The 24,102-nt window shown below is 32.9% G+C and overlaps 3 protein-coding genes across 4 annotated transcripts; 2 read left to right on the forward strand and 1 right to left on the reverse strand.

Annotated features, from left to right (window-relative positions):
• Positions 1–303: 303 nt before the first annotated feature.
• Positions 304–5,526, forward strand: LOC131850574 (uncharacterized). Its single transcript, XM_059200857.1, has 3 exons — positions 304–988; positions 2,462–4,383; positions 5,464–5,526. The coding sequence occupies exons 1-3, from the start codon at positions 304–306 to the stop codon at positions 5,524–5,526; spliced, it is 2,670 nt and encodes an 889-aa protein (XP_059056840.1).
• On the forward strand, positions 507–11,977 carry LOC131850485 (STAM-binding protein-like A). Of its 2 annotated transcripts, XM_059200718.1 has the most exons (10): positions 507–577; positions 5,949–6,222; positions 6,859–7,126; positions 7,707–7,835; positions 8,153–8,289; positions 8,947–9,109; positions 9,623–9,760; positions 10,269–10,381; positions 10,760–10,862; positions 11,497–11,977. In XM_059200718.1, the coding sequence occupies exons 2-10, from the start codon at positions 6,098–6,100 to the stop codon at positions 11,557–11,559; spliced, it is 1,239 nt and encodes a 412-aa protein (XP_059056701.1). In that variant the 5' UTR covers positions 507–577; positions 5,949–6,097; the 3' UTR covers positions 11,560–11,977. The 2 variants fall into 2 exon arrangements, with proteins under 2 accessions (XP_059056701.1, XP_059056700.1); XM_059200717.1 differs by lacking the exon at positions 507–577 and having other exon boundaries at positions 5,933–6,222.
• A 5,543-nt stretch (positions 11,978–17,520) lies between these two features.
• On the reverse strand, positions 17,521–23,840 carry LOC131850545 (xaa-Pro aminopeptidase 1-like). The gene is made up of 10 exons (XM_059200797.1): positions 23,601–23,840; positions 23,042–23,248; positions 22,248–22,464; positions 21,841–22,102; positions 21,226–21,490; positions 20,528–20,732; positions 19,509–19,742; positions 19,039–19,110; positions 18,342–18,496; positions 17,521–17,790 (listed from the first exon to the last, which is right to left on the reverse strand). The coding sequence occupies exons 1-10, from the start codon at positions 23,832–23,834 to the stop codon at positions 17,563–17,565; spliced, it is 2,079 nt and encodes a 692-aa protein (XP_059056780.1). The 5' UTR covers positions 23,835–23,840; the 3' UTR covers positions 17,521–17,562.
• Between the last annotated feature and the right edge of the window lie 262 nt (positions 23,841–24,102).

Here is a 24,102-nt window from a genome sequence, read left to right on the forward strand (position 1 = left end):
TACGAACGTATCAGGTTAGGTTCAATTTCCAATTTCGCGACAACGAACGCCTATGGTACAAACTAATATATTGAACCTATGGCTTTAGTAAATAATGTAGTTATTTATGGTTTGCCTTTTTCTATGGGTGTCAAAAGTAAAATAAAACATGCTTGAAACTCAGATCTTTGTTGTTTCAATAAAATTGTAATGGAATAAAATATGAAAACTAAAAAAAAATTGTAAAATCATAATAAAGGATGTGAAAAAAACATTGTTAGGTAACAATTTACAGGAACTTTGTTATACAGAATCCACATAATAATGTTGAGGTGTTACTTTTCTAAAAACAATTTCAACAATTTGATTCGCAAACTTAATAAATTAACTAGAAAGAAATTTGTTTTGAATCTGAAGGAAAAAGAATTATCTAGAAAGGAGAGGTTACTGAAATGTAAAAATCACAGAGGGAAAGCAGAAGCAGAATTAGCAAGATCAAAAAAGAAATCACTACTTGATGCAGATGAAGAAAGAGATAAAAACAATAAATGCAAAACAAGCAAGTCGTACACTAAAGAAAAAAGGAAAGCATCTACTTGTAAAGATTCTATGTTATCCCTGAAACATCCCCATTTGCATATTAGCGAGCTATTGAAATATCCGTGTACATGTAGTTCAATTAAACCTGGACGAAACCGTGTTCTTAAAAATAAATCAGAGTCATGCTTTAACAGCATATTTCGAGGTCCATGTGGTTGTAAATCTGTCAAAAGACACCCAAATGAGTCACTTTTTAAAATAATGTTCCCAATACATCCTTGTAGATGTCATAAACAGTCAGATATGCGTAGGAGCAAGTTATCTGGGGCGGCCGGCGATTGTTACTTGATGTCGCTTCGAAAGACACCCCAGCCGTGGATCTATCATCGCTGGCCGCAGTTCTACCCTCACTATCTGAGTGCTCTGCATCAATGGAAAAATCTCGGTCATGTGCTATTGTTTCTAACCGGTATATTGTTTTGGATACCGTGTCTATTATGCTTGGAATTATGCAAATGTTTGTGTTGTGTCTGCTTTTCTGATTAGCAATTACAAATAGGTATGTATATTTTAAATATTGTTTTATAGCGGCTTTAACTGTACATAATATATTTTAGTGAAGGCGCACAGGTAAATACGAGAATTATTATTATTCCGTTGGGAACATTGGCCTACGTTTATCTAGGTAATTATGTATGAAGGTAAATGGGTAAGTCAGTTATATTTCTATAAATACCGACTCTCTATTATCTCGAGAACAATTTGTTATCATACCAATAATACGTTTACTATGATTCATAGATTGTTAACATACAATTATATGTTATTGTATTATATTTAAACTCGGTACAAATATATATTGGATGATAACCCCAAGGTAGGTAAGTACCATGTCAGGTTGACCTCTACGCGGTTCCTCTTCGAAACCATCGCGGTAAATTGTCATTGGCTAATATGGGCTAACTGATCTGACTCCATGCTCACTTTATCATCCTCTACTAGTATAGTGCTACGTACTTAGTGTGCTTAGTCTATTAATTTAGCAGTAATGTAAATTACAAAAACTTTATATATATTATACTAAAGACAATTAATTAAATAGAATTTTATTTTAAAAAATCATGACAATAGTTTGGGAGTAATACGGTATTCAGGACTAAATTCTTTCGAACAGGAAGAGGAAAGGAGAATGACAGACTTACTTTTTCTACATAGTCTGTAGAGAACTGTCTATGAGTCTTTGTTTATATCTTTATTTGACATATTATATATTATGTCAATTTCTTATCTTTATTTTTTATATTTATTTATGTACGTTATTTTTAAGTTATTTTTTAACATTATACATATATACTAATGAATAAGACGACCACTTTTATTTACAAAAATTACCTAAAGGTATATATAGAAACAGAATTCATAAATAGAGAACGTTTATCATAACACAGTGCGTGAATACTTCTGGAGAAATGAACACCCATCGATTACGCGTGCTAAAATTTGAAGATACTCAAAATAAAAGTTGTTTAGCAGTTGATGTTAAAACGAATAATATGAGTGTCACTAAGGACAAACCAATATGTTGCGTTGATAAGTTTATTGAAGGGCATGATGATTGCACGTGTGCTAAGCGAGGTGTTGAAAAGCATAAGCTAGGTATATACCAAAAGAAACCGACAGGACGTAACATGATGAGGTTAATGTCAGTTCATAGATATTCAAATAATAAAATTGTAACGAAAGATCAAAACAGAGACGTTGACAACAAAAGAATATCATGCGTTGATAAATTTATTTCAGAGCATAATGATTGTACGTGTACTAAATTGCAAGAAACACAAAAGTCGCTAACAGGTATATATGAGAAACGACCAAGAGGTATCTCGATATGGAACGTCTGGTTACAGTACTATTTCGAATACATTCTTGTCTTTTTTTTCAGGTAAGCCCCTAAAACGTTCCAATAACAAAACAATATTAAAGAAACAATTATGTATTGATAATTTTTCTAAGTTGTGTCTGACTAGAAATAATTATAATAATAAAAAAAGTACACTTCGACCCAAAGTTAAGAAACAACATCAAAAATGTCGAAGGAATAACAACATTAATATTCTCTATTCTCGTCAAACACCGAGTTTAACAATGAAAAATAATAAGCACGAATCGGGCAATGAAACAAAATCACCATGTAGCATATTGAGTTTCCAAAGTAATTTTCGTAAAGTTAATCCAAATCTATTGTGTCAGACTTACAGTAATAACTACCGCTTTACTAAAGTCAGAAGGAAGAAAAAGAAAGCAGACTGCATCAATTGCCACGGTTACAAAAGTTCTCTTTTAGACAAATTAAGAAAAAGTAAGTCTGAAGCTGATATAACATATAATACGTGTAGCAGCCATTATAACTTAGTGGGGTGTCTCCAATCTAATAACAAACAAAAATACAATCAGAATGGTGGAAGACACTCGTGTGTTTGCGAACATTATGAATCTAAAGATCGGCAAGTACTAGAAAAATTAATTCAATCCAATACTAAATGTAACTCATGTGATGCAATCGCAGTTAAAAGTAGCATTTTACTGAATTCCACTCAAATAAATTATCCAAACTTGTACAATACACGTGAAACGAAGTGTTCTTATAGTAAATCTAACATAACACGTTGTTTTTCCACTTCAAAAATAGCATTCAAATATTTAATAATTATTATTACTTTTATAGTATGGTCTCCATGTATTGTCGCTATATTATTGTCTTGGTTGATAAATTATTTAATGAGACCTAATTGCACAACATTAGAAAAAACGGAGTATAAGCAAGACTGTCTGTGTACTCCGAATTTAAAAAAATATGTCGTGCAGTTTCTAAATCAATGTAAAAATAATTATCTAAATGTAGTAATAGACACTGTGGAAAAGAAGGGTCACTCCATTGTTTCTTCGTTAAATAACGGCCAACAGCTCTGTGATGAATATTCGGAGTCAATACATAAATGCAATATTAAAAAGATCATTCCGAAAAAATCGTATTCATGTTCGCGCTTACCATATCAACCGAATTTACGCCCAAATCCAAATAAAAGGTATACTTTGCAATATGAAGATGACAAAGGATGGGTAATAAAACCAATAGTCGGATCAGGCGACCATAACTTCTCATGTCGAACAGAAGTTGTTCAACACGTAAAGAGTTGTCAATGTCCACCTAAGCCCAGAAATAAAAAGTTTGTGAAATTTGATCAATGTACAACTTCAGTTCAGAAGGGACAAAACAACACTAAAATAAGTCGTCAGCAAAGCCTATGTGAGTGTTCACGTACACCTTCATTGCGAAATATTAAACGTAAAACGAAAATTGAACATAAAAAAGAAATTTGTAACATTTCTGGCAAACTGGATGCAAGACCATTACAATTTGATTGTAATGATGAAAATCCTCCCGCTAATACGACTACAGTTGCAGAAACTTCTGTAAAATCATCTACAAATAAAACCACTTCTAAGCGAGAGCTAATTTCTAAACTTGTACCTAAAGAAACTAGCTCTATAAATGCTAAGAAACTCAATCGGTCCAGCAAATGCAATATCATAAAGCCCAATTCAAATTTACATTACCAACCCGTACCATCTTATCGTCGTCCGTATTTTCATAAGAAAACGCAAAAGTCTTTTAATCCTGACGCAGTACGGTATTTACAACACTGCAAAGTTAATAAAAAGAAAAAAGACAAATGCTGTCGACCGTCATTTAGAAGTAGACTATGTTATCTATGCCAGACTTTCGGTCGTGATTTCAAAAAGGCTGTGAGTGATGCAGAAACTGCAGCTTGGGGTGATGGTGTGGAATGTGAGAATTTATACGTACATACCCTTAGACGGCGACCTTGGTTCTGGATATATCGATTATGCCCATCGAAGTACCCATGTTTCTTAAATTGGTATAGGATCTATGAAAATGTTGTCCACTTTTTCATGTTCATGGTCACTATTTGTATTTGGTGTCCAACGATTATTTGTTTTTATATATGCTGTGAATTATTTTGCAAATGTTGTTTGTGAGAATATACTAACCTTTATTAATTATAATATTATTGTAATATGTTTATATATAATGTGTCGTCTGTACCTAAAAGTATAGATACCTAATTAATAATAGCTGTTTGTAAGGGTATATTAAAAGTTATTAACGCACACGTGATACCCTGGGGTTTCGGTGTGTATAACTTGTTTGTTTACCCTCACAAAGGTCATATGCTTGATTGCCACCACTGTGGTACATAAAAACAAAAGAAATAGTACAAGTTTCGAAATTCAACTACGGAACCGACGGTCGTCTAGTACTCGGGACTGAGTCTATTAAGACTCAAAGGCAAAGTCATCTACGTGGGCACATCTGTCTTATCTACTTCTCAGCAGCTTGCCTTTTAAGCTGGTTCTGGTGAAGGATGAGATATGGTAGTGAAATTATAGTGTATAAAGTACTATAGAAGCATGTTAATATTGACTAGTCCAGTCAAGGGCGTAATTTGACCTCTTGATATCCATAGTGTTATTCATGTGTATAGGCCATGGTTGACATTTACCGTCAGTTTGTTTAACATTACAGAAAAACAGTGAATGGAAAGTTTATTACCATTAAATAAATTATGATCCATTAGCCTAAATCTTGATAGGGGATTATTTTATATGAATAGGAACTCTATTAAGTAAGTCTAAGTGATATTTTCTGCTAGATTTGGGATGGTGCGGTGCGTAACTTGATCTGATTTCATTATTATCCTATCATCACCACTGGAACAACTTCATTGCTAGTAGTTTAACAGAATATTGAACATCACTTTATTATATGATACTCGTGACACCACTCATTCATTGCCATTTCAGATAATTAAGATGTCATACCTTTTATCTTGTTGATTCGATTAAATTGAAATTTAACAGAATACAGCTTACGAAGCAAGCCGCTTGGTGGTTGAAATAGAAGAGACTGAGGTACCTACTTAGACGACATTTTACGTCTACCTCTATCTTCCATAGCACCCGGATCGACCTCCACGGGGTCACTTTAAATACTATATGCAAAATGTCCAATTGACATTTGTAAATTCGATATCTTCTTACTAATTAGTAGCTTAATGAGTCAAAATGTGATGTTCACACACACAAAATCAAAATTCCATTTAGATGTAATATTATCTGTGATGTTAGTAATGTTTATATAGATTTTTGTGTAAGAACTCTTCGATGTATTTTAACAGCTGACGTTTGATTTGAATTTGACAGTTGTTCCAAGAAATTTCACTCCCAGTTCTCAACACTAGATAACATTCAATCCGTAGTTCTATAAGTAGTCTGTGAGCATCTGTGAGTCATTCACTCAATTTCATTCTCTTATTATTTATTTATGTCATAAATTATCATATTAGATTCTTCAATATTCTTCATAATAAATTAACAAATACAGATTACAATATTGAATTATCAGAGGACAATATTGAATTATCAGTAAAGATATTCGTATTTTGTGTATTACTAGAAATTACTCTGTTAATTGATCCGAGTGTATATCATTATTATGTCGACTGAGAAAAAAACGAAGCAGACACTAGACCTGGCATCTTTAGAACCTGCTGTGAGAGTAAAGCAATTAGCAAATTATGGAACCATGGTGGATGTTGATCCAAACATTCCTCCAAGAAGGTATAGTAAACATTGTGTAATATAACATACTTCTAACCTTGCATACTAGTGACTCACACAGTTCATTATATTTAGTATATTATTATATTAAGTTGCATTGTATAACGATTTTTATGTTATTCCAATTTCAAACTAGCCTATCACCCACCTAATAGTAAGCGGTAACTGTCGCCTATATACATACACAACACCACAACATCACATCATTGTGTATTACATTATCCGAACCTTCTACCCAAACATTAAAAAAAATTGGTATATGTAATAGTTATTTTAGTTACCGAATTCACAATTCAATGTGGTTACTAACAGTTTTGTCATTGCAAGTTTTTTTAATACTCATAAATGAGAATAAGAATTCAATTACAAAAGCTGTAGTTCTTTGGACATAATATATTTGCTAGTAATGTTGTATTGCTATGTAGCGCTACATGTTAGAATTACTGGTTTGTAAACATAGAAACTTATAAGAATTTAATTTGTGTCACTGTGTTGTTCTGTGATTTTTTGTCTTTATGTACCTTAATGTTTTTCCATGGTTGTAACTAATTGATATGTAATAAATTAATATATCATGTTAGGATTCTAAGGGATTGTATTAATAAATGACTCTATAGTGATTCCTCAATTTTATAGATATTTCCGATCAGGCCTGGAAATGGTGAGAATGGCCAATGTCTACCTCGAAGAAGGGAGTTATGAAAATGCATACATTTTGTATATGAAGTATATGACACTGTTCTTGGAGAAAATCCGCAAGCACCCAGAGTATGGCACTGTACCTGCACAAGTGAAAGCTGTCAATCAAACCATGTTAAAAGAGGTTGTACCAAAAGCAGAGAAACTTAAACAAAAACTATTAAATCACTACACTGCAGAACATGCACAGTATAGAGAAGATGAGGTAAGAACTTTGAAATACATTTTCATTGTTATTAAAATGCAGTGATTATGTACTAGTAATACAGTTATATTCTAAAATTGTAATTGGTATACCAAGCAAAAGTCAAGTAGAATATGAAACTTAATTCCTTTCATAGTGAAATAAAATCAGTTCTAAGAATAGTATTTAAACTGGCTAATCAATAACAAACACCTACGGACACATTACCACCATGTGTCCTAGACTCTGTTCTGTCTCTGTTGTCTCCAAGACTTCTGTTGGAAAAGATTTATACTTGATATATTTTTTTTATGGATTATAATGGAATGATACACATGCTTGCTCTAATAGTTTATGCTGGTGGGGCAACAGTGGAGGAGGGCCTAACTAACCTCACCTCATTCTTATTTTATATAAGAATGAGGTGAGGTTAGTCAGGCCATCTTGGAAAATGGCTATTTACCACTATGGTTTCTGGGGGGACCCGTGTGGAGGTCACTCTGATATTGTACATTGTTAGCAATGAGGTTGTTAGTCCACATACTATACTAATAAATACTTTTAATTCATTGACATTAGTCATATAAATTTTATGTGTCAGGGTAAAAGACGTAAAGCAGAAGAGGAAAGGAGAAAACAGGAACATGATGACGCCAAGTTGGCAGAGCGTCTACAGGCTGATGAGAACAGGCGAGATGGACAACCCAACACACCACATTTATTACATGCGGTATAAACTAACTACCATACTATTCTATTCATGCATATTGCACAAGATGTTTATAATTATAATAATTCAGCATTTCTGTTGCATGCAGTCATCTTTCAGCCGAAAGAGTAACAAACATCCATCCATCCATACTCACAAGATTTCGCGTTTATAATATTAGTAAGATAAATAAATCACTTTCAAGGAGATGTGATAGAATACTGGTTCTGTTATATATAAAATAAAGCAGTATTTTAAAATATTGCAAGAGCCTGCATTTATATATAACTTATTTTAAAAAATCTCTTCCTAACTTTATCAATATCCATATTGTGCAGGAGGAATGGGCAGTAAGTCCCTCTGCGCCCCCGATGGACGGCGTACTATATCCAGACGACTTCGCGGCGGAGCCACCTCGCGCACCATCACACCACTACCGGGCCGTACCACCACTCATACCGCCCAAGACACTTATGTAAACATTTATTTTTATATCAACTCGTATATTTTAGAAATAAGTGGAAAAATGAAACTTTCATTTTGCTTGTTTTTCGCGCCACATTTAATGAAGTGCAATTCTAATAGAAATACTTCTTTAAATAAACTTACAGTTTAAGTATGTATTTTCTCTATAGTCAGGTGGTTTTGCAATATTACTTATTATAAAAAGGCGACAAAGCACTTATAACTGGCGACGCGCGTGGTCTTTCTCGGTTCTCTATGTCTACATACATTCGTTCCTGCGTGAAAGCAGATTCCCGTGAAAGAGCGTACGTGTAAAGGCTATTTATTTTAAATAGTCATATATTTGTTATTCTACCACTCATTCAGAACGCAGTCACATCGCAAAGAATGAGAGTAACCTACTTGTTGTTATAATACATTTACAGGTTTCAGCTTATGTAAAGAGTTTTGTCAAACTTTGTGCAACACTGAAATAGATGTCTCATGAACATATTTAATTCCATTATTGATACATTCATTCATTCATTAGGAATGAATAAGAATATAGAATTAGAGCCATGCTCTTGACGGTGGCGATCTTGCTATTTTCCACGATTTTCCATAATTCTCTTATCTCTATCTCTTGCCATTGCTCATGCGGAGGTAATATTTATTGCTTTTCATGCAGCGAGGGCGGCTTCGGTCCGGAGCCGACACTTCCACCGCTGTCGGCGTCACAACGCATGCGTCCTGTATTGGTGCCAGCGGCGCTGCTTACTCGCTTCCTGCAGCTGGCTTCTGCGAATACAGCGCGTAATGTTGAAACCTGTGGCATACTAGCTGGGAAACTGGTCAGTTCATACTCTATTCATTTAAGCTCGTCGGCTCTAAATACTTTTAACTTGAATTTTTTAAAGATATGACCTATTTGGGAGAAGTTAATGATGTTAACCACATGCCTCCAATAACTTTCTCTGGGTTAAACTTTGATGTTGCCCACTATGGATTTATTTCTTCTTAGGGATTTACAGTTTGTTAAAATGTTTTTTTGGCATACTATAAATTAATTTCTCAATCAAAAAAATGTCATCATCATCATTTTCGACATTATTTGACTCAGAGGCTCCTTTTACTTAATTACACCTTTACAAACATATATTCTCCATGTCAGTGAATGGTTATTACATTGAGTAAGCATCATCATTGCCTTAGTTTTTTGTGGCGTAATGCAATAATACGTAACTAAACCTCCCCATGGTTTGTTCATGTTTTATGTAATTGTTACTGTGTATACATCGATGGATGATGCTTCACTATTATAATTTTAGAGTACAGAATTTATATTACATTTTTAACTGTTACAGGAGCGAGACCAACTGAAGATCACTCATGTTATTGTTCCAAAACAAACAGGCACACCAGATTCTTGTAGCACTAACAATGAAGAAGAGATTTTCCACTATCAGGACCAACATAACCTCATCACTCTAGGTTGGATACATGTAAGTATTAAATATAAAAATTATAATAATAATTATATTTTTAGACAATTCACACAACGCCATCTACCCAAGTCAAAGAAAGTTTGTGTTATGAGTATTCATATAAACAGGTATAGGGAGCGCGCATGCAAAGCTGCTCGCGTCACTGATAATTGTCAACTGTTTGTTTCCTAGAAAATTAAACTATATATATGTTTGCTTTGCAATTTTATTGAATAAATACATAAATATAATCCTGGTACAGCCCATAGATACTAGAGAACTGATAGAATTACATTAAAACTTAACATTGTACCTTAACGATCAAGGCAGGCAATGATGTGACGTGTCAATTCCTTTAATGTACCTAATTAAAAATAAACCTTTTGACTTTTTGTCAGTTCTTTTAAACTGAATAAGCTATCAAAACTGTATGGCAGATATAGTTTTATAAAATATCGTATTGGAGTAAATGAAATTAATTTTAGAAACATTATTAATGTGAATATATTTTTATCTTTATGTGCAGACTCACCCAACTCAGACCGCTTTCCTTTCATCGGTGGACCTCCACACACAGTGTTCATATCAGCTTATGATGCCCGAAGCAATTGCAATTGTGTGCGCACCAAAGTATAATGAGTATGTATGAATATTTAATATTTCATTAAAATTCTAAATATTTATGAATTTTAAAGATGTTTTTACTCAATTGCGGTTTAATATTATATAATTTCGTGTACTAAATTACATTATGAACATTATATCTTGCATTAAATCATAAGATATTATTTATCCTGATATACACGCGCCAAACCTGTGGGATTGGATAGAATAATGTGTGAAAGGGATAGAGAGAGAGACAGAGATAGAATGTAAGCGAGAAAGATAAAGGAAGTAAAATATTAAACAATAGACTCATGATTAAAAAAGAGTTATTGAATTTGTTAGATGATATTTTAATTATTAATCATAAATCTATGGGTGAATAATTTAAATTTGTTTTCTTTTATTTTTCAGAACTGGCTATTTCGCGCTGACACCCGACTATGGGATGGACTTTATATCGAACTGTAGGCAAACTGGCTTCCACCCACATCCCAACGACCCGCCGTTGTTTTATGTAAATATAACATTATATATTGTTGTTTAATTTTTATAAAAGCAACACAAACATTATATATTTTTGTTTCAAATTAAATAAAAATTCATTTATTCATGTAGGACATTTTAGGCGTTTACGAACGTAAAATATTTTTGTATTATAATTTTTTCCCTACATTCCAATTCAGTATACAGATTCAATTGAGAAGAACTGGCAAGAAAGTAAATTGAACATCTTTTTTGAAAAAAAAATCCTATTGATTTACATTGTTGTTTACTTATGTTGGAACAACTGTTGCCATGCACGTTCGTCTTTCAAGTAATCTTTTAGTGAGCTTTGCTCAGTAAATATGATTTAACAGATGTTTTGATTTTATTTAAAAGTAATTCCAGTGTATGCTTTGGTATAAAAGTATATTATTATAACCATAAAAGTAATTTCATACAAAAACGACTAGATTATGTATTATGTTATTAAAATCAATTTTAATAAAAGAGTGATTGTGAATTTTTTAAGTTATCACTGATGTAAATTGCAAGAAAACAATACTGTAGTGATTTTTACGGTTTGTCATAGCTAGTCTATTCGTATAGACTATATCTAGGCTGTATAAGTAGGTGACCGTTGTAATAATTTATGTATTGTATTACAGGATGTTAAACATATACGCTTGGAAAACTCAGCATCCGTGGAAATGGTGGATCTCAGGAGGTGAACCCAAAATAACAATTTTAGTTGGTATACATCACACTGCAGCGCTTATTATGAATATATCTACTCATATTTCATTTCGTATTTCACTTCGTGAATTTCTACTTAATATCGTGTTTGGGAGACAAATTAGTTTTAGTTGAATAATTCTATCATAAATTTGTATGCATATTTTTAGGTTTTGTACAACGGTAGCAAAATTAATACAAGTCATTTTTTAGTCAAGACACCAAATTGATTTTTTAGGACTTCGCAATTTTTTAATAACAATTTTTGATAACAACAGAATTATTTCTTACTCATGAATGTCACCTTGTTTGCTATTCTAATTACATGAAAAAGTATATTTTTTGTTATATTACATATTTTGGTGTAATTATTTTAAATGAGCTACAAAGCCATAGGTATAACTTTTGAAAATACATAATTTTGAAAAACCATATATACGAATTCATAAGGTATTAGTACAACTGATATCGATTTAACATCTGTAATCTGAAGTTAAGAAAACACTGTTTTTTTATATAATTGGAATAGTAATAATATTGTTGTTCCACTTGAAAGTAAGTGGTAAGCATCGTCTATATAATATATATATATATATATATATAACGGGTGTTTGTAACCCGTATTACAACTTATGCGTTGCTAAAATATAATATCATTTCTGATCCTATAATTTTATCCTTTGTATTAATTTTGTTAAACGTTGTATAAGAAAGAAAAATTGGTTTATGTACTTGTTAAATCTTGTAATTAGATGTTTGAATTATTGCACGTATAAATACGTAGGCAGACCTGTTCCGATTGGCGCATTTCCAAAGAGGGCGAAGCATAACGATCAAATAGGCCAATCGAACGAGAGTTAATACACTGACAAATCGAATAATATGTGACCGTATAGAATGATGATTACACTATCAGGTTTAGCCCCAACAAGCCATGACAACGCCGTTTAAATACATACATATATGATAGTATATCTCTTATGGATATATTGCCTCTGTAGACTGAATCAACATTCATATTACCTACTTCGTTTACAACCACAACCACTTTATACGTTAAGGTCTTATATACTGCAAAAAGCACACTGCTTATATGTATTTGTGAAAATTATGTATGGAAATATATATATGTTAGAGATATAAGGATATATGTGTGATATGATGTATTTACTGTGAATCACAGCCGAAGACTGATGCTTTAATATAACTGTTGTTCGAATATTGTAATTTTATTAAAGTTTTGTTTGCTTGAGGTAAGGTCAGTGTTGTAAACGCGAAAATGTAGTACCATGCTATTGGTATGTCTTGATATTTTCTACATTAGGAGATGAAATTTGTGTGTATGTAGCGATCTCTAGATGATTAGGATGACAGCAGTTTCGGGAATGCCAAGCTGGTTTTTGTTTTCTAATAGGTATTACGTAATTATATGTATTTAGTAAAAACAATTTGTAAATTTTGAATTGCACGGTCTTTATTTATGTATTATTACATAGTTCCATACGTTATGGATGATGCAAAATTTTCTTCTGTCTTTGTAAATTCAATGGAATTATAATTAAAATAATTATAATATCTGTTAATTATTCAATTTCGTTTAACGAACATAACATATTTTATAACATAAATAATTTGTTGCAATTGTAAAAGTTTTAGCTTATACACATGTTATATGATAATATTATATTTATTTGTAATGTAATTATGGAGACAACAAGAATGATTTCTGCGTTGACTGTTTAGTCGTTAGAATATTTACAATGTGTTTTTGTTATCGTGAGTAGACCGATTATGGTTTTTAAAGACATATGGAAAGTTATCGGTCAATTGGTAAAAAAAATATATATTTTAACATCCTTAACACATGCTAGCTGTAACAACTTTTTAATAATTAAAGAGTCTTCAGCCTAATAAATAAAGTAACAGAAAATCAATCAAAACGCATGTATGTACCAAACAATAATACAAATTAACATCTTAGGTAGACATATATGTGAAAAATCCTTTAAACTGTCTGTTCTAAATTAAAAGATTTGGTTGTCTTTGATAAAACCATGGCAAACATAATAAGACATTAATAAAACATCCAAGTAAAAGGAATGTTCTTATAAAAAGATTTTTTAATGTAATTTTTAACTGTCATACTTAAAATGAATGTAAATTTTATTCATCACACCTAATGCTTTGCTTTTTTGCACGGGTATTTGCACACTGATATTATAAATACAAGAAACATTTATGTGCCATTTGTGTAGTAAATAATAATTATGTTGTTTAATTATTATAATATATGATTTGTTATTCCTTTTATAAATAGAAGATGGTACGTATAGTTTTCACATGTGAATTTTAGGCTGGGGATTAAAAATGACCATTTTGTGATTTGTCATCTTGATATAGATATTTTATATGAGATATTAACAGATTGGGATCATTTCATCGGCAGATTATATGAAATGATTTAGTAGAACTTGCACATTCATGTATCATCTAAATGCCACTCTCTAGATGTTGAATTGCAAAATTAACTCTATAGGATATTTCTATAAGTACATTGTTAAATTCAATTTTACTAAACAGGTTTTCGTAAGTTTTTATAAATTAAAGTTTTGCAAGTACCAGGAACCATTCTGTTATGGTGGATACATCGTGGTTATTTGGTCATATAAGATCCCCTGTACTGAGAAGTCAAATCAATATTATATTAATAATTATTAGTAATCATAGGCGGTAAAGACTTAGGGCGTCTAGTTAGGCTAACAAACGCGAGCGGCTGTTAGCATGCTGTTTTCTACTTTGGTAAGGCTGAAGCTTTTGTAATTCGAGTAAAGTTTAGAGTATAATTACATCTCTTCTATGTATTTTTTTACTTCTATAGAAGACAGTAGTTTTGGCTTAAATTGAATATAAAATAACCACGTTACTATATATATTTTGTCGATTAAATGCCATCACCATAAACCAGGCCACACTTTATACTGAGAGAGGTGAAAGGCGGGGCAGGGGGGGGTGGGTGGGCTGCTTCCACAAAGTGACACGTTTAATTTAGTACCGGTAATAATTTTAGTATTAAAAAAAACTAATGTCGAAAAATTATATCTAATACATTTTCATAAGATATCATTGTTTTGTTACATCACAAATGTGACCCTTTAACGACTATAAGCCTATAAGCTATGAGAAAAGGAAAAAAAGTATCTTGTGTAATAAAATTTAAATATGTTTACGGCCCCTACAAGTTTTTTTTGTAGACTATATTATTTGGGATGACCTATAGTCCTACTTTAAATGTGAATCAGTGTGCAATATTTGTATTACGAATAACGTCTGGGTCTCATGTTTGTACGATTAATTACTAATACGGACCAATGTGAATAAAAGTCTATTAAATTCAAGATTAGTTTCATTTATTATATTATCTTTTATTAATTAAACATTTAACAGTGTGATATGTGAATATAGCATAGTATCTCTATATCCAACGACATATGCGTCGGTAACCACATAGATAGTTTCTGAACACATCCACAATTGATTACTTATTATTTATGACAATTTATTAAAACAATCATTTAGCACAATATATATAGGTATGTTGTTTATTTTATATACTAAAATGTGTGTCGAGAAAATATTTAAAATAGGTATTTAATATAATATACTTACAAAAACTCTTCACATAAAACTATTTTAGCAGTAGAGGAAGAAATAAGAAAAGGATCAAATAGCTCAATAAATTTTTTTTGCTATTTTTCTTTCGAGCTATCTTCATAATTTTAAAGGTGATGTACCGCTAATAGTAGCGGAGGGAGGATTAATGAAAACTATTCGACTCAATGCTGGCTATGGATTATCTTGAAACCATTTTGTATAATGTATTGGCCTCATTACTAGCTATGAACCGGCTTGAAATATTTTTTTTATAAAATATCCGGGTGTAATCGCCTCGATGGGCTAGCCGACGACGACTAACGGGCTATCGACTCAGGCTCAATCTGTTATACTCTGAGGATTGTTCGCCTGCGTATTCTGTTAGCGTAGACGAGTGCTCTGCCTATTCCATATACATCCATACTTTAAAAAAGTCAAGGCGAGGTTTTTATGAATATAAGATAAACATTTAGATACCTACAGGCATAATCAATCTTACTAATCATATTTCTGCATTATTTGTTTACAATTTTGTTGAAATACATTCATCCACTTCTCGTGACACATTAGATACTAATTAATTGTTTATTAAATTAAAAAAATTAAGCAAATCATTCCACATATTATATAATAGAATATTACCTTTAAATGAGTCTATATTTCTATCAAAAACAAGAATTTGTTGGCAATGGCAGATAAAGTAGCTACTTATATATATTATGGCAGTTAATTCAAAATCATTATACTTATATTTTTTTATACTAAATACAAGTATACGATCCATCTGATACAACGCTGATCAATGCTGAATTGTATTTATACCTAATCATTATCTACCATGTCCTAATTTTCATCTACACATTAGGTAAATTATTTAATTGAACTAGTGCAGTCCTAACTACTTAGGTACTGGTAAATATTGGAGATCAATAAAATTTTACTTAACAACTTACTGTACTAAAATTACGCAAATAAATAATTTAATTCATTATGCACTTAATAATATACCTACTATATTAATTTATATGAATATTATGATTAATTTAGGTATCTACTACAACGACGTTTCAAGCTTCATAATTGACTAACAGCTCTTATATACAAGTGTCTTATGTTCTCTTACCTTTCATAAAAGCTATATCTTTCCATAACTTAATTTAGTATGAATATCTATATTGAAAGCAATTATACAGACTACTATTCAAATAAGGCACTCGGTGCTTGATATGCTTAAATGCTAATAAATAATATCATTAAATAACAACAAAACGTGATATTTTTTTACATTCAGAATTTAATAGATATCTTAGTAATCACGTTGTCAAAGAATTTCTAGATCAGGAACGGACTAAGGCTTGTTCTTAAACAGAAATTGTACTCTTCACTTGCTACCCGCCCCTACTTCATACGGGTGTAGGTACATGTATTATACTTATAAATCTTCGTCTTGAATCACTCTATCTATTGCTAAAAACTGCATTAAAAACCGTTGCGTAGTTTAAAAGATCTAAGCGAACAGACAGCGGAAGCAACTTCATTTTATACTCGTACATATCTATATAAAGATTTACAATTTGTGTCATCTAACCTTATCATAATTGCCTATATTTTAAGGCCATTTTTAGTAGGTATTATTAAATTAGTAAGGATAAAATTTCAATATTTCACGAAATGTAATAAATATTAATTATAATTTAGCCACCACGACTACTAAATGAATATGACAGCTACAGGCATGATAAATTTGTTTATATATAACCGGCAATAGGCACCATTTCGGATAGCCACAAAGAATATAGCTAGCTTTCTGGCAGCACTGGTAGGTACCCAACTATTCTAAGCATCTACTTAATCCAGTTCTTAATATGCATAGCTATTTAACTATACACAGCTATAAAAGTTAGCAGGTATGCACCTATACTTATTTATATCTACTTAAGCTAAATTGACTTCAAATTATAACTTAATTATGATGGCAACTGAATTATACATGGTATGGAGGTTACACAAGGTACGGTAAGGTAAGGTATCACGAAAGGTAACACATTAGAAGCTCTGCAGATGTCACAATGTACCTACTTTGTGTCTTCTGTGGTGCTATTCATAAGTATGTATCTAGTCAACCATTTTCCATCAGCTTATTATCCATTCCAGTAAATAATTACATTAGCTTAAAAAATAAGTAATTATTAATTATTATTAATCACTCAAAGCGTCGATATAGGTACCTATTATTATAATTTTGTTAAATCTATTTGTTTAGACCAACCAACGGTTTCTATACTAAGCACTATTTTAAACGGGTGTCCTATTTACTAAGATAGGTACGTTTACATTTGGTTAAACTTTTAAATAATTGCTATAACAAATACGAAGTTAAAAATTATTATTGCCAATACTTGTTTAAAACTATTTGATGATGCACAATTCACGTTGAGTTTCTTGATTTTAGATGGCAGTTGTATGGGCACAGTCTTATTAGACATCCAGTAATATACATCGGTGAGTCCTTGCGCCTGGAGCTCTGGTCCCACTATTTTCCTTATCCGGTCGTTGTAAGAGTTCAACCAGTTTATCTAAATTTAAACATAATAGCATCAGTTATAAAGATTATATTTAAGTATATTAAATATCCTGGCATTAAATTGGTCCTTGCCACTATAGAGCAAATTGACATGAAAGAAATTTTGAATCACTTTGCCTTCCTAAATAATATTGTAAGTAGGTTTATTTTATTAGATTGCTATGTACCGAATATAGCAATCGACGATAAATCACCAAATTCAAATAGGTAATAACTACTCAGGAATATGATACCTACCTAATGATTTTGTATCTATAATTTCTCCCAATTTTTCTACGTATCTGAACGAAACTAAAATATTGGTTTAAAATTAGATTCAGTCCAAAATGTTAATAATACAAGTTACGTTTAATGCACGAAATAAGTTTGAGAAAATGAAAATTTAACTTACACTGAAGATGGATTGTCAAATATATGTTGTATTGTAGGTACAGTATCTATATGTATAGAGGTATAATAATAAAAGTTAGGTAATACCGAACTAGGTACTCTATTTCTAAAATCATTATGTATAAATCAACTGATAACAAAATGTGGAGTTACCTCATAATCTGTTAACATATTTTTGTCAATAAGTTTTGGCTCAAAAGGCAACAATGTTGCCTCACGGAACCCTATGTATCCGCTGGGTTTAGAAATCACTTCTAGAACGTTGCCTAACTGCACGCCAAACTTCATTCCTTCATACCAACCCGGTTCTGTGGACAAAAATAGTGATATATACATCTTAATTGTTGTTGAGCCATCTTTGAACGGACTGCTGGCTGACACTGACCGCTTATAACTTATATGGCTATTATAATAACATGAGAAACAAAAAAGAACAATTGACCCACTCCACTCCCGCTTCTCCCGCGCAATGTCGTTGTGCCCCCCTTAAGTTGTGATGTAATTAATAGAAGGACCTCAGACACAGGGTTTCGCCTTTTATTTGACATTATTACGACAGTTTAAAGGTCCCAACCGCCTAATAGACCGTTCCATTTCATTAAGAAAAATATAAAATTTATAAATTTATACAATGATCTTCCTTGAACGAACTGTAAAAGTGTTATACAAATTTACTAAGTAGGTATTTTATATTCATGTTAAATTATTTTAACATAAATAAACCATAGTTTAATGCTTACAATTTAATTATTCGTGTATATAAATAATCTGTCAAAATGTGACTATCCTTTGATAGATGGGCAGGGATGTTTGTATAGGATCTTAAAAATGCTGAGAGCTACATACTTACCAACAGTAATATAATAACCCTCTCGGAATGGGTGCAGGATGACGTCTTGTCTATAATCTATAACTACGGGATCTGAAAATAAAATATAAGTAGTAAAGTCAAAATAACATTATACATAATACAAACTCGTGAACGGATGCTGCTTGTGCTGGTCTGTCCGGGTTACGGTTACTCATTGAACTAGGTTTTTTCTTTTGGCAGAATTGCAATAGCATATGCTGGTGGTCACTATATTCTCCCAAATTTGAATTTAAAAATGAATCTGTTTTTTTTTATAAACATATACATGCTTATTTGAAAAGAATAAGAGCTGTGTTTCCAGTCAATTTTTCTCGAAAGCATTGACTGCTGTTTTCACATATCATAAGAATCGGTGATAGACCTACATGAATTAGAATATTTTAATTTTGACAAACTCTGCTTAGTTTTAAATTCCGCTATAATATATAAAAAAAAATTACAATAGTTACCCTCATGCCGGTTAAGCGCTGCTCCAACGCCATGCCCGGTAGGATGAGGGTAGTCCTGTTTATAAGCCCACAATGGGGCTCTAGCGACTGGGTCGGCGTGAGCAGCCGGCAGTGAGGCCGGCGACTGCAGCGTGGATAGCGCAGCCAGCGAGCGCAGCACTGTCGTGTACGACTTCGTCTCGTCTCTTGACGGCTTACCATAATGTAGGGTACGGGTTACTACGGTCGTGCCCTCTGAAAGATATACCAAGCTACTTAAACTAAAAATAGAATAATCAATCATACTCATCAATGCAAATGTTCGTAGCGTGGAAGGAATCGAACCCGCAACCATTGGAAGGAAAGCGGTGTCTAAACCGCTATATTCGCTATCAATCAATTATAGCGTATGCCACGTTCCCATGGAATATCAAGAAATGTATACAACATTAAGAAAGATTGTATGTTTTATTAACTATTACTACATTGATCGGTGACTTCGTAGTTTTATAAGTGTTGATCTGAATACAATATTATACATTAGGTTTACTTATCAATCTTATTTTTTTAGTGAACCAATTGGACCAATTGGAGTGAAACAAATGTTAAATAATACATCAGTGAAATCGGTTTCACTGGTGTGTTATTTAACATTTGTTTCTGAGACTAACGTGCACAAACGTATAAAATACAGGTAATTACGAAATATATAAATGATCATCGTAGATCCAGAGTGAACAACTATACTCAGATTGCTATTTTGCATGCAGATGAAATTAGTAAGAAGGTAATGTCAAGTAGGTATAGCATACGAACATACACCATACAAACGATTTTAAATAAGTGATCGCAATATCCATTTCAATTCATCCGTTCTAGATTTCTTCACAACCATTTTGTGCGGCCATACAGCTGGCATGGTTCCTTCTCTTCATAAATTGCATTATATCTATCCCTTTGCCTAGCAAGTATTCTGAAAGAGACGCTAATGTCCTGCATCTGGATATTCCATCTAGGTAACATATTAATGAAATTCGTACCATCGTATTGTCCTCCGGAGCGTATAATCAGCGTAGAATTGGAGAATACACGTCTATTTGTGAGTATGGTGGGGACGTAGTATGGGTCCGCACCGTTAGGTCCAAACGCTACACGAGTCTTCATCGATAGGCCTACGAACCCCGCCTGCGTTTCACGTGTAACTTCCACAGTCTTGGAGATCGACATCTCGGATTGTGATGAACCCTACAATAAGAAATGTGAAATTCGTATAAGGATAACATTTATATCTGCTTAATCTTGATCTATGATCTATGATCATGATCACACGTCACATCTTTGATGCAAACTAAACAAAAATGTAAATTAAAATGTTAATAATATGTAAAAAAACATAAGTGTTTGTTAACCGATAAAAATAAAACAAACATTTTTCCTATTATTCTCCACCCAAATCGATCAAATCGTTTTCGGAGATTAGGACAATAAGACAGATAAACAAATAAAACTTCTACTAATACTTAATTATTTCGGGCTCTGTCACCAATAATAGTTTTGTTCATATAATATCTTTCATGGGCATAGACAACATTCATTTATTTTGAAATTATTGGGCTACGGCTCTAGCCTTTCTGAAGCAAAAAGTATCATCAAAAAATTAGTTCGGATAACATCAAACAACTTCTTTTCTAAATCCGAAAGTATGACTAGTAAATTTTTAAAACGGTACAATACTCACACGCCGTCCCTCAAGATAGCTAAGCAACGTGCACATAGCCACAGCATCTCGCAAATGCGCCTTCTTCATACCATTACTCTCGGCCTCATTTTTTTGAGCTTTCAAGTAAATAATCGGTGACAGCAAGAACATACGTTTGGTTTGAGGAACGCTTTGAGCGATGGCGGCTGAAGCGCCTCGCTGGAAGGTGCCTGATGCAGGTATCAGAATTTTACTCTCTGTGGCTCTTCGTAAATCGGAGTAAATATTTGTATAGTCGTTTACCCTAAGTGGAAAAAATAATATAAATAAACAAATTAAAATCTATTATAATATAGGTATGTTTTAATAATTTATCGTTTTACAGACAAATGAGGGGTAAATTCTGAACGAATGTTACTTATAATTTACAAATTAAGAAGGTAACTTCAAGAGTAATATTCAAGTTAGATATTTGAATATCCTTCGGGTATCAACTCAACTCCGTTTAATTAAAGACTTGTTGGACTGGAGACCCAAAAATAAATTAGTTTTCATAGAATCCAAAATAGAGAGAGTAAGAATATGTATCTAACTCGCATCTAAGTACTTATTGTTAGAGGTATTAAAATCAACGAGATATGGCATACAACTTACCTAGTACAGTTATTGTTGAAACAATTGTAAACCGCCAGAGCTTCCCGGACGGGCATGGACAATTTTCCAGGCGGAGCGTATACTCTTACATCCCTTGTGCTAACTATCACGAAAGCTTTCAAGAGGGGTGCGTACGGCAAGTCCTTTCCGCGAATGTTGAGCAACCATGCGACTTCATCCAACGATGTTACCACCATTGCATCTGCACCAATAGCACGGAGCTCGTTTCGAACCGTAGACACTTTGTCTCGCCATGTCACTCCTAAAGACGAATGTAGAAAGATTTTCCATGACATCCAAATACATAAGAAATTCAATAAATTTTGTAAGTTTATTATATTGTGAATGGGGAGAGTAATCTTCAAATGAAACGAAAACAGTTTTAAAAAAATATAAAAGAGCTCTACCTGTATAATCGGGTTTATGTAGTACAGCAACGATCTTGGAAAAGTCTGGACGTCTACGTGCGGGGTCTAGTTCCTCATTCCATATTTGGTCCAGCATAGTAGGTGTATGGAACAGCTGTAGACCTATTTGCTGTAAGTCTGTGGACAGTGCTTGCCATTCCTTGACAGATGTTAAACGCGCGTCTGCTCCGATGCGGCCTGAACGGGCTAGACGCTCCTGGGGCAAATAATAATAATAATAAATATCTCAGGTCAATTCACACAGCACCATTTAGTCGCAAGTGAAGCAGAGATTGCGTTATGGGTACTAGACACCTGATATAAATACATATATATGTATATACATATTTTTTGTAAATATATACACAATACACCCAGAAAACACCCAGACTGGTACAAATATACTTATGAATAAAAATGTCTGTATCGTGTGAGGAATCGATCCCGAAACCATTAGAAAATAAAGCGATACGCTAAACCACTAGACCACCGAGGCCATCAATATACTTCGTCTATATTACTTTGAAATCAACTGCAACTCAAAATCAACCAGATGCAAATTTATCCTTTCGATCATAATTAATGCAAATTTATACAACTGTATTTTCTGTTAAGAAAATTAATGAAAGCTTTTCATTCATTATTTTATAGAGCATATGTTATAAGTATTTTAAAACATTTTGTTACAGCACTGCTTGTGTGTATACTTTCTATAGGTGTAGGATTTGCATTTTTTCTGTAATTCTTTGACGGTAGCCTGACTTTTGTTTTAGACTTATGTATGCATTACTTACCGCAATCCATTCAGGAATGGTTGGTTGATTAACATCGTCACCATCTAGCACTTCCCAGGCGCATGATAGTGTAGCACGCGCCCTCCGCAGGTCGCCGCTCGATACCCACACAGCTGCACCGCCATCGCTGAGTACCGCTGCTGTTCCCGCGCCGTCCCAACCACTGAAGTATTCTAACCGACGCTCCTCGGTTGATGGCTCTTCACTCTATGATAGAACATGCTATTAGTATTACTAGAAATAGAAATAATCTTTATTTGATCGATTACATTAATTTGAAGATTTCTGAGGGCGATCTAGTAAACCTCTCTATTTTTAATGTGTGTATTATCTTTACCAATATAATCCATCTATGAAAGCCAGTAAGAAAACATATTTCGTTACAGACTTTTTTATGAATAAAAGAGTAATTTTTAGACCATAGCAATTTTATTAGATTCGTCGGGTAATTTCTCTTGAAAAAGAGTCTAAATTTTATATAACGTGTAGAAGAATTAACTACCTATGCCTGCTGCTAAGCAAGTAGCTACGATTTTTAAATATAATAAACTTTACTTACCAAATGTTCATCACTGTAGAAAATAAGGAAAGCATCAAAGAAAAGGTTCATTTGTGTGTAGCTTTTATTTCTCATAGCGCTACGCAGCCTGCCGAGGGGAGTGGTGGTGCTGGTTGCGTCCGAGCACATCGCCGGTGCCAATGATGGCATGTCAACGTTGGTCGCTCTGGTGGTGAGAGCTGGCGTCATCAATCGTGACGATGGTGTAGTCGTCGATAACGTTGACGGCGTCATTTGTAACCCGACACATGCTGAAATAGGCGACATGTATTATAAATTACTAGCTGACCCACGCAATTTCGTCTACACTTTACTTCACTTAGTTGATATCTATTTCGCACAATTTTTATATATTCTAATGAATACACTATATTACGATTAAGTTTCATCATAATCCGTTCAGTAGTATTTGCGTGAAAGAGAAAAACACCCAACCGTCCTTCCATCCATAATCGCAAAATTGTTTATTTAAGTAAGATTTTAGGTAGCGTATAAATATAAT

This window comes from Achroia grisella, unplaced genomic scaffold (genome assembly GCF_030625045.1).
Source record: "Achroia grisella isolate CSIRO2021 unplaced genomic scaffold, CSIRO_AGI_Agris_v1 utg770, whole genome shotgun sequence".
Taxonomy (NCBI): Eukaryota; Metazoa; Arthropoda; class Insecta; order Lepidoptera; family Pyralidae; genus Achroia; species Achroia grisella.

Bases quoted from the DNA above. Each gene is read 5' to 3' on its own strand.
- LOC131850485 (XM_059200718.1), top strand. From the start codon at position 6,098: ATGTCGACTGAGAAAAAAACGAAGCAGACACTAGACCTGGCATCTTTA. The intron at 10,382-10,759 runs GTATGTATGAAT...TTTATTTTTCAG, and splicing joins TGCGCACCAAAGTATAATGA to AACTGGCTATTTCGCGCTGA. The intron at 10,863-11,496 runs GTAAATATAACA...ATTGTATTACAG, and splicing joins ACGACCCGCCGTTGTTTTAT to GATGTTAAACATATACGCTT.
- LOC131850574 (XM_059200857.1), top strand. From the start codon at position 304: ATGTTGAGGTGTTACTTTTCTAAAAACAATTTCAACAATTTGATTCGC. The intron at 989-2,461 runs GTATATTGTTTT...CTTTTTTTTCAG, and splicing joins TGTGCTATTGTTTCTAACCG to GTAAGCCCCTAAAACGTTCC. The intron at 4,384-5,463 runs GTACATACCCTT...GAAATTTAACAG, and splicing joins TGGAATGTGAGAATTTATAC to AATACAGCTTACGAAGCAAG.
- LOC131850545 (XM_059200797.1), bottom strand. From the start codon at position 23,834: ATGACGCCGTCAACGTTATCGACGACTACACCATCGTCACGATTGATG. The intron at 19,111-19,508 runs GTAACTATTGTA...TTTTATTTTCAG, and splicing joins AGCGCTTAACCGGCATGAGG to ATCCCGTAGTTATAGATTAT. The intron at 17,791-18,341 runs GTAACTCCACAT...GTTTAAATTTAG, and splicing joins ATATGTTAACAGATTATGAG to ATAAACTGGTTGAACTCTTA.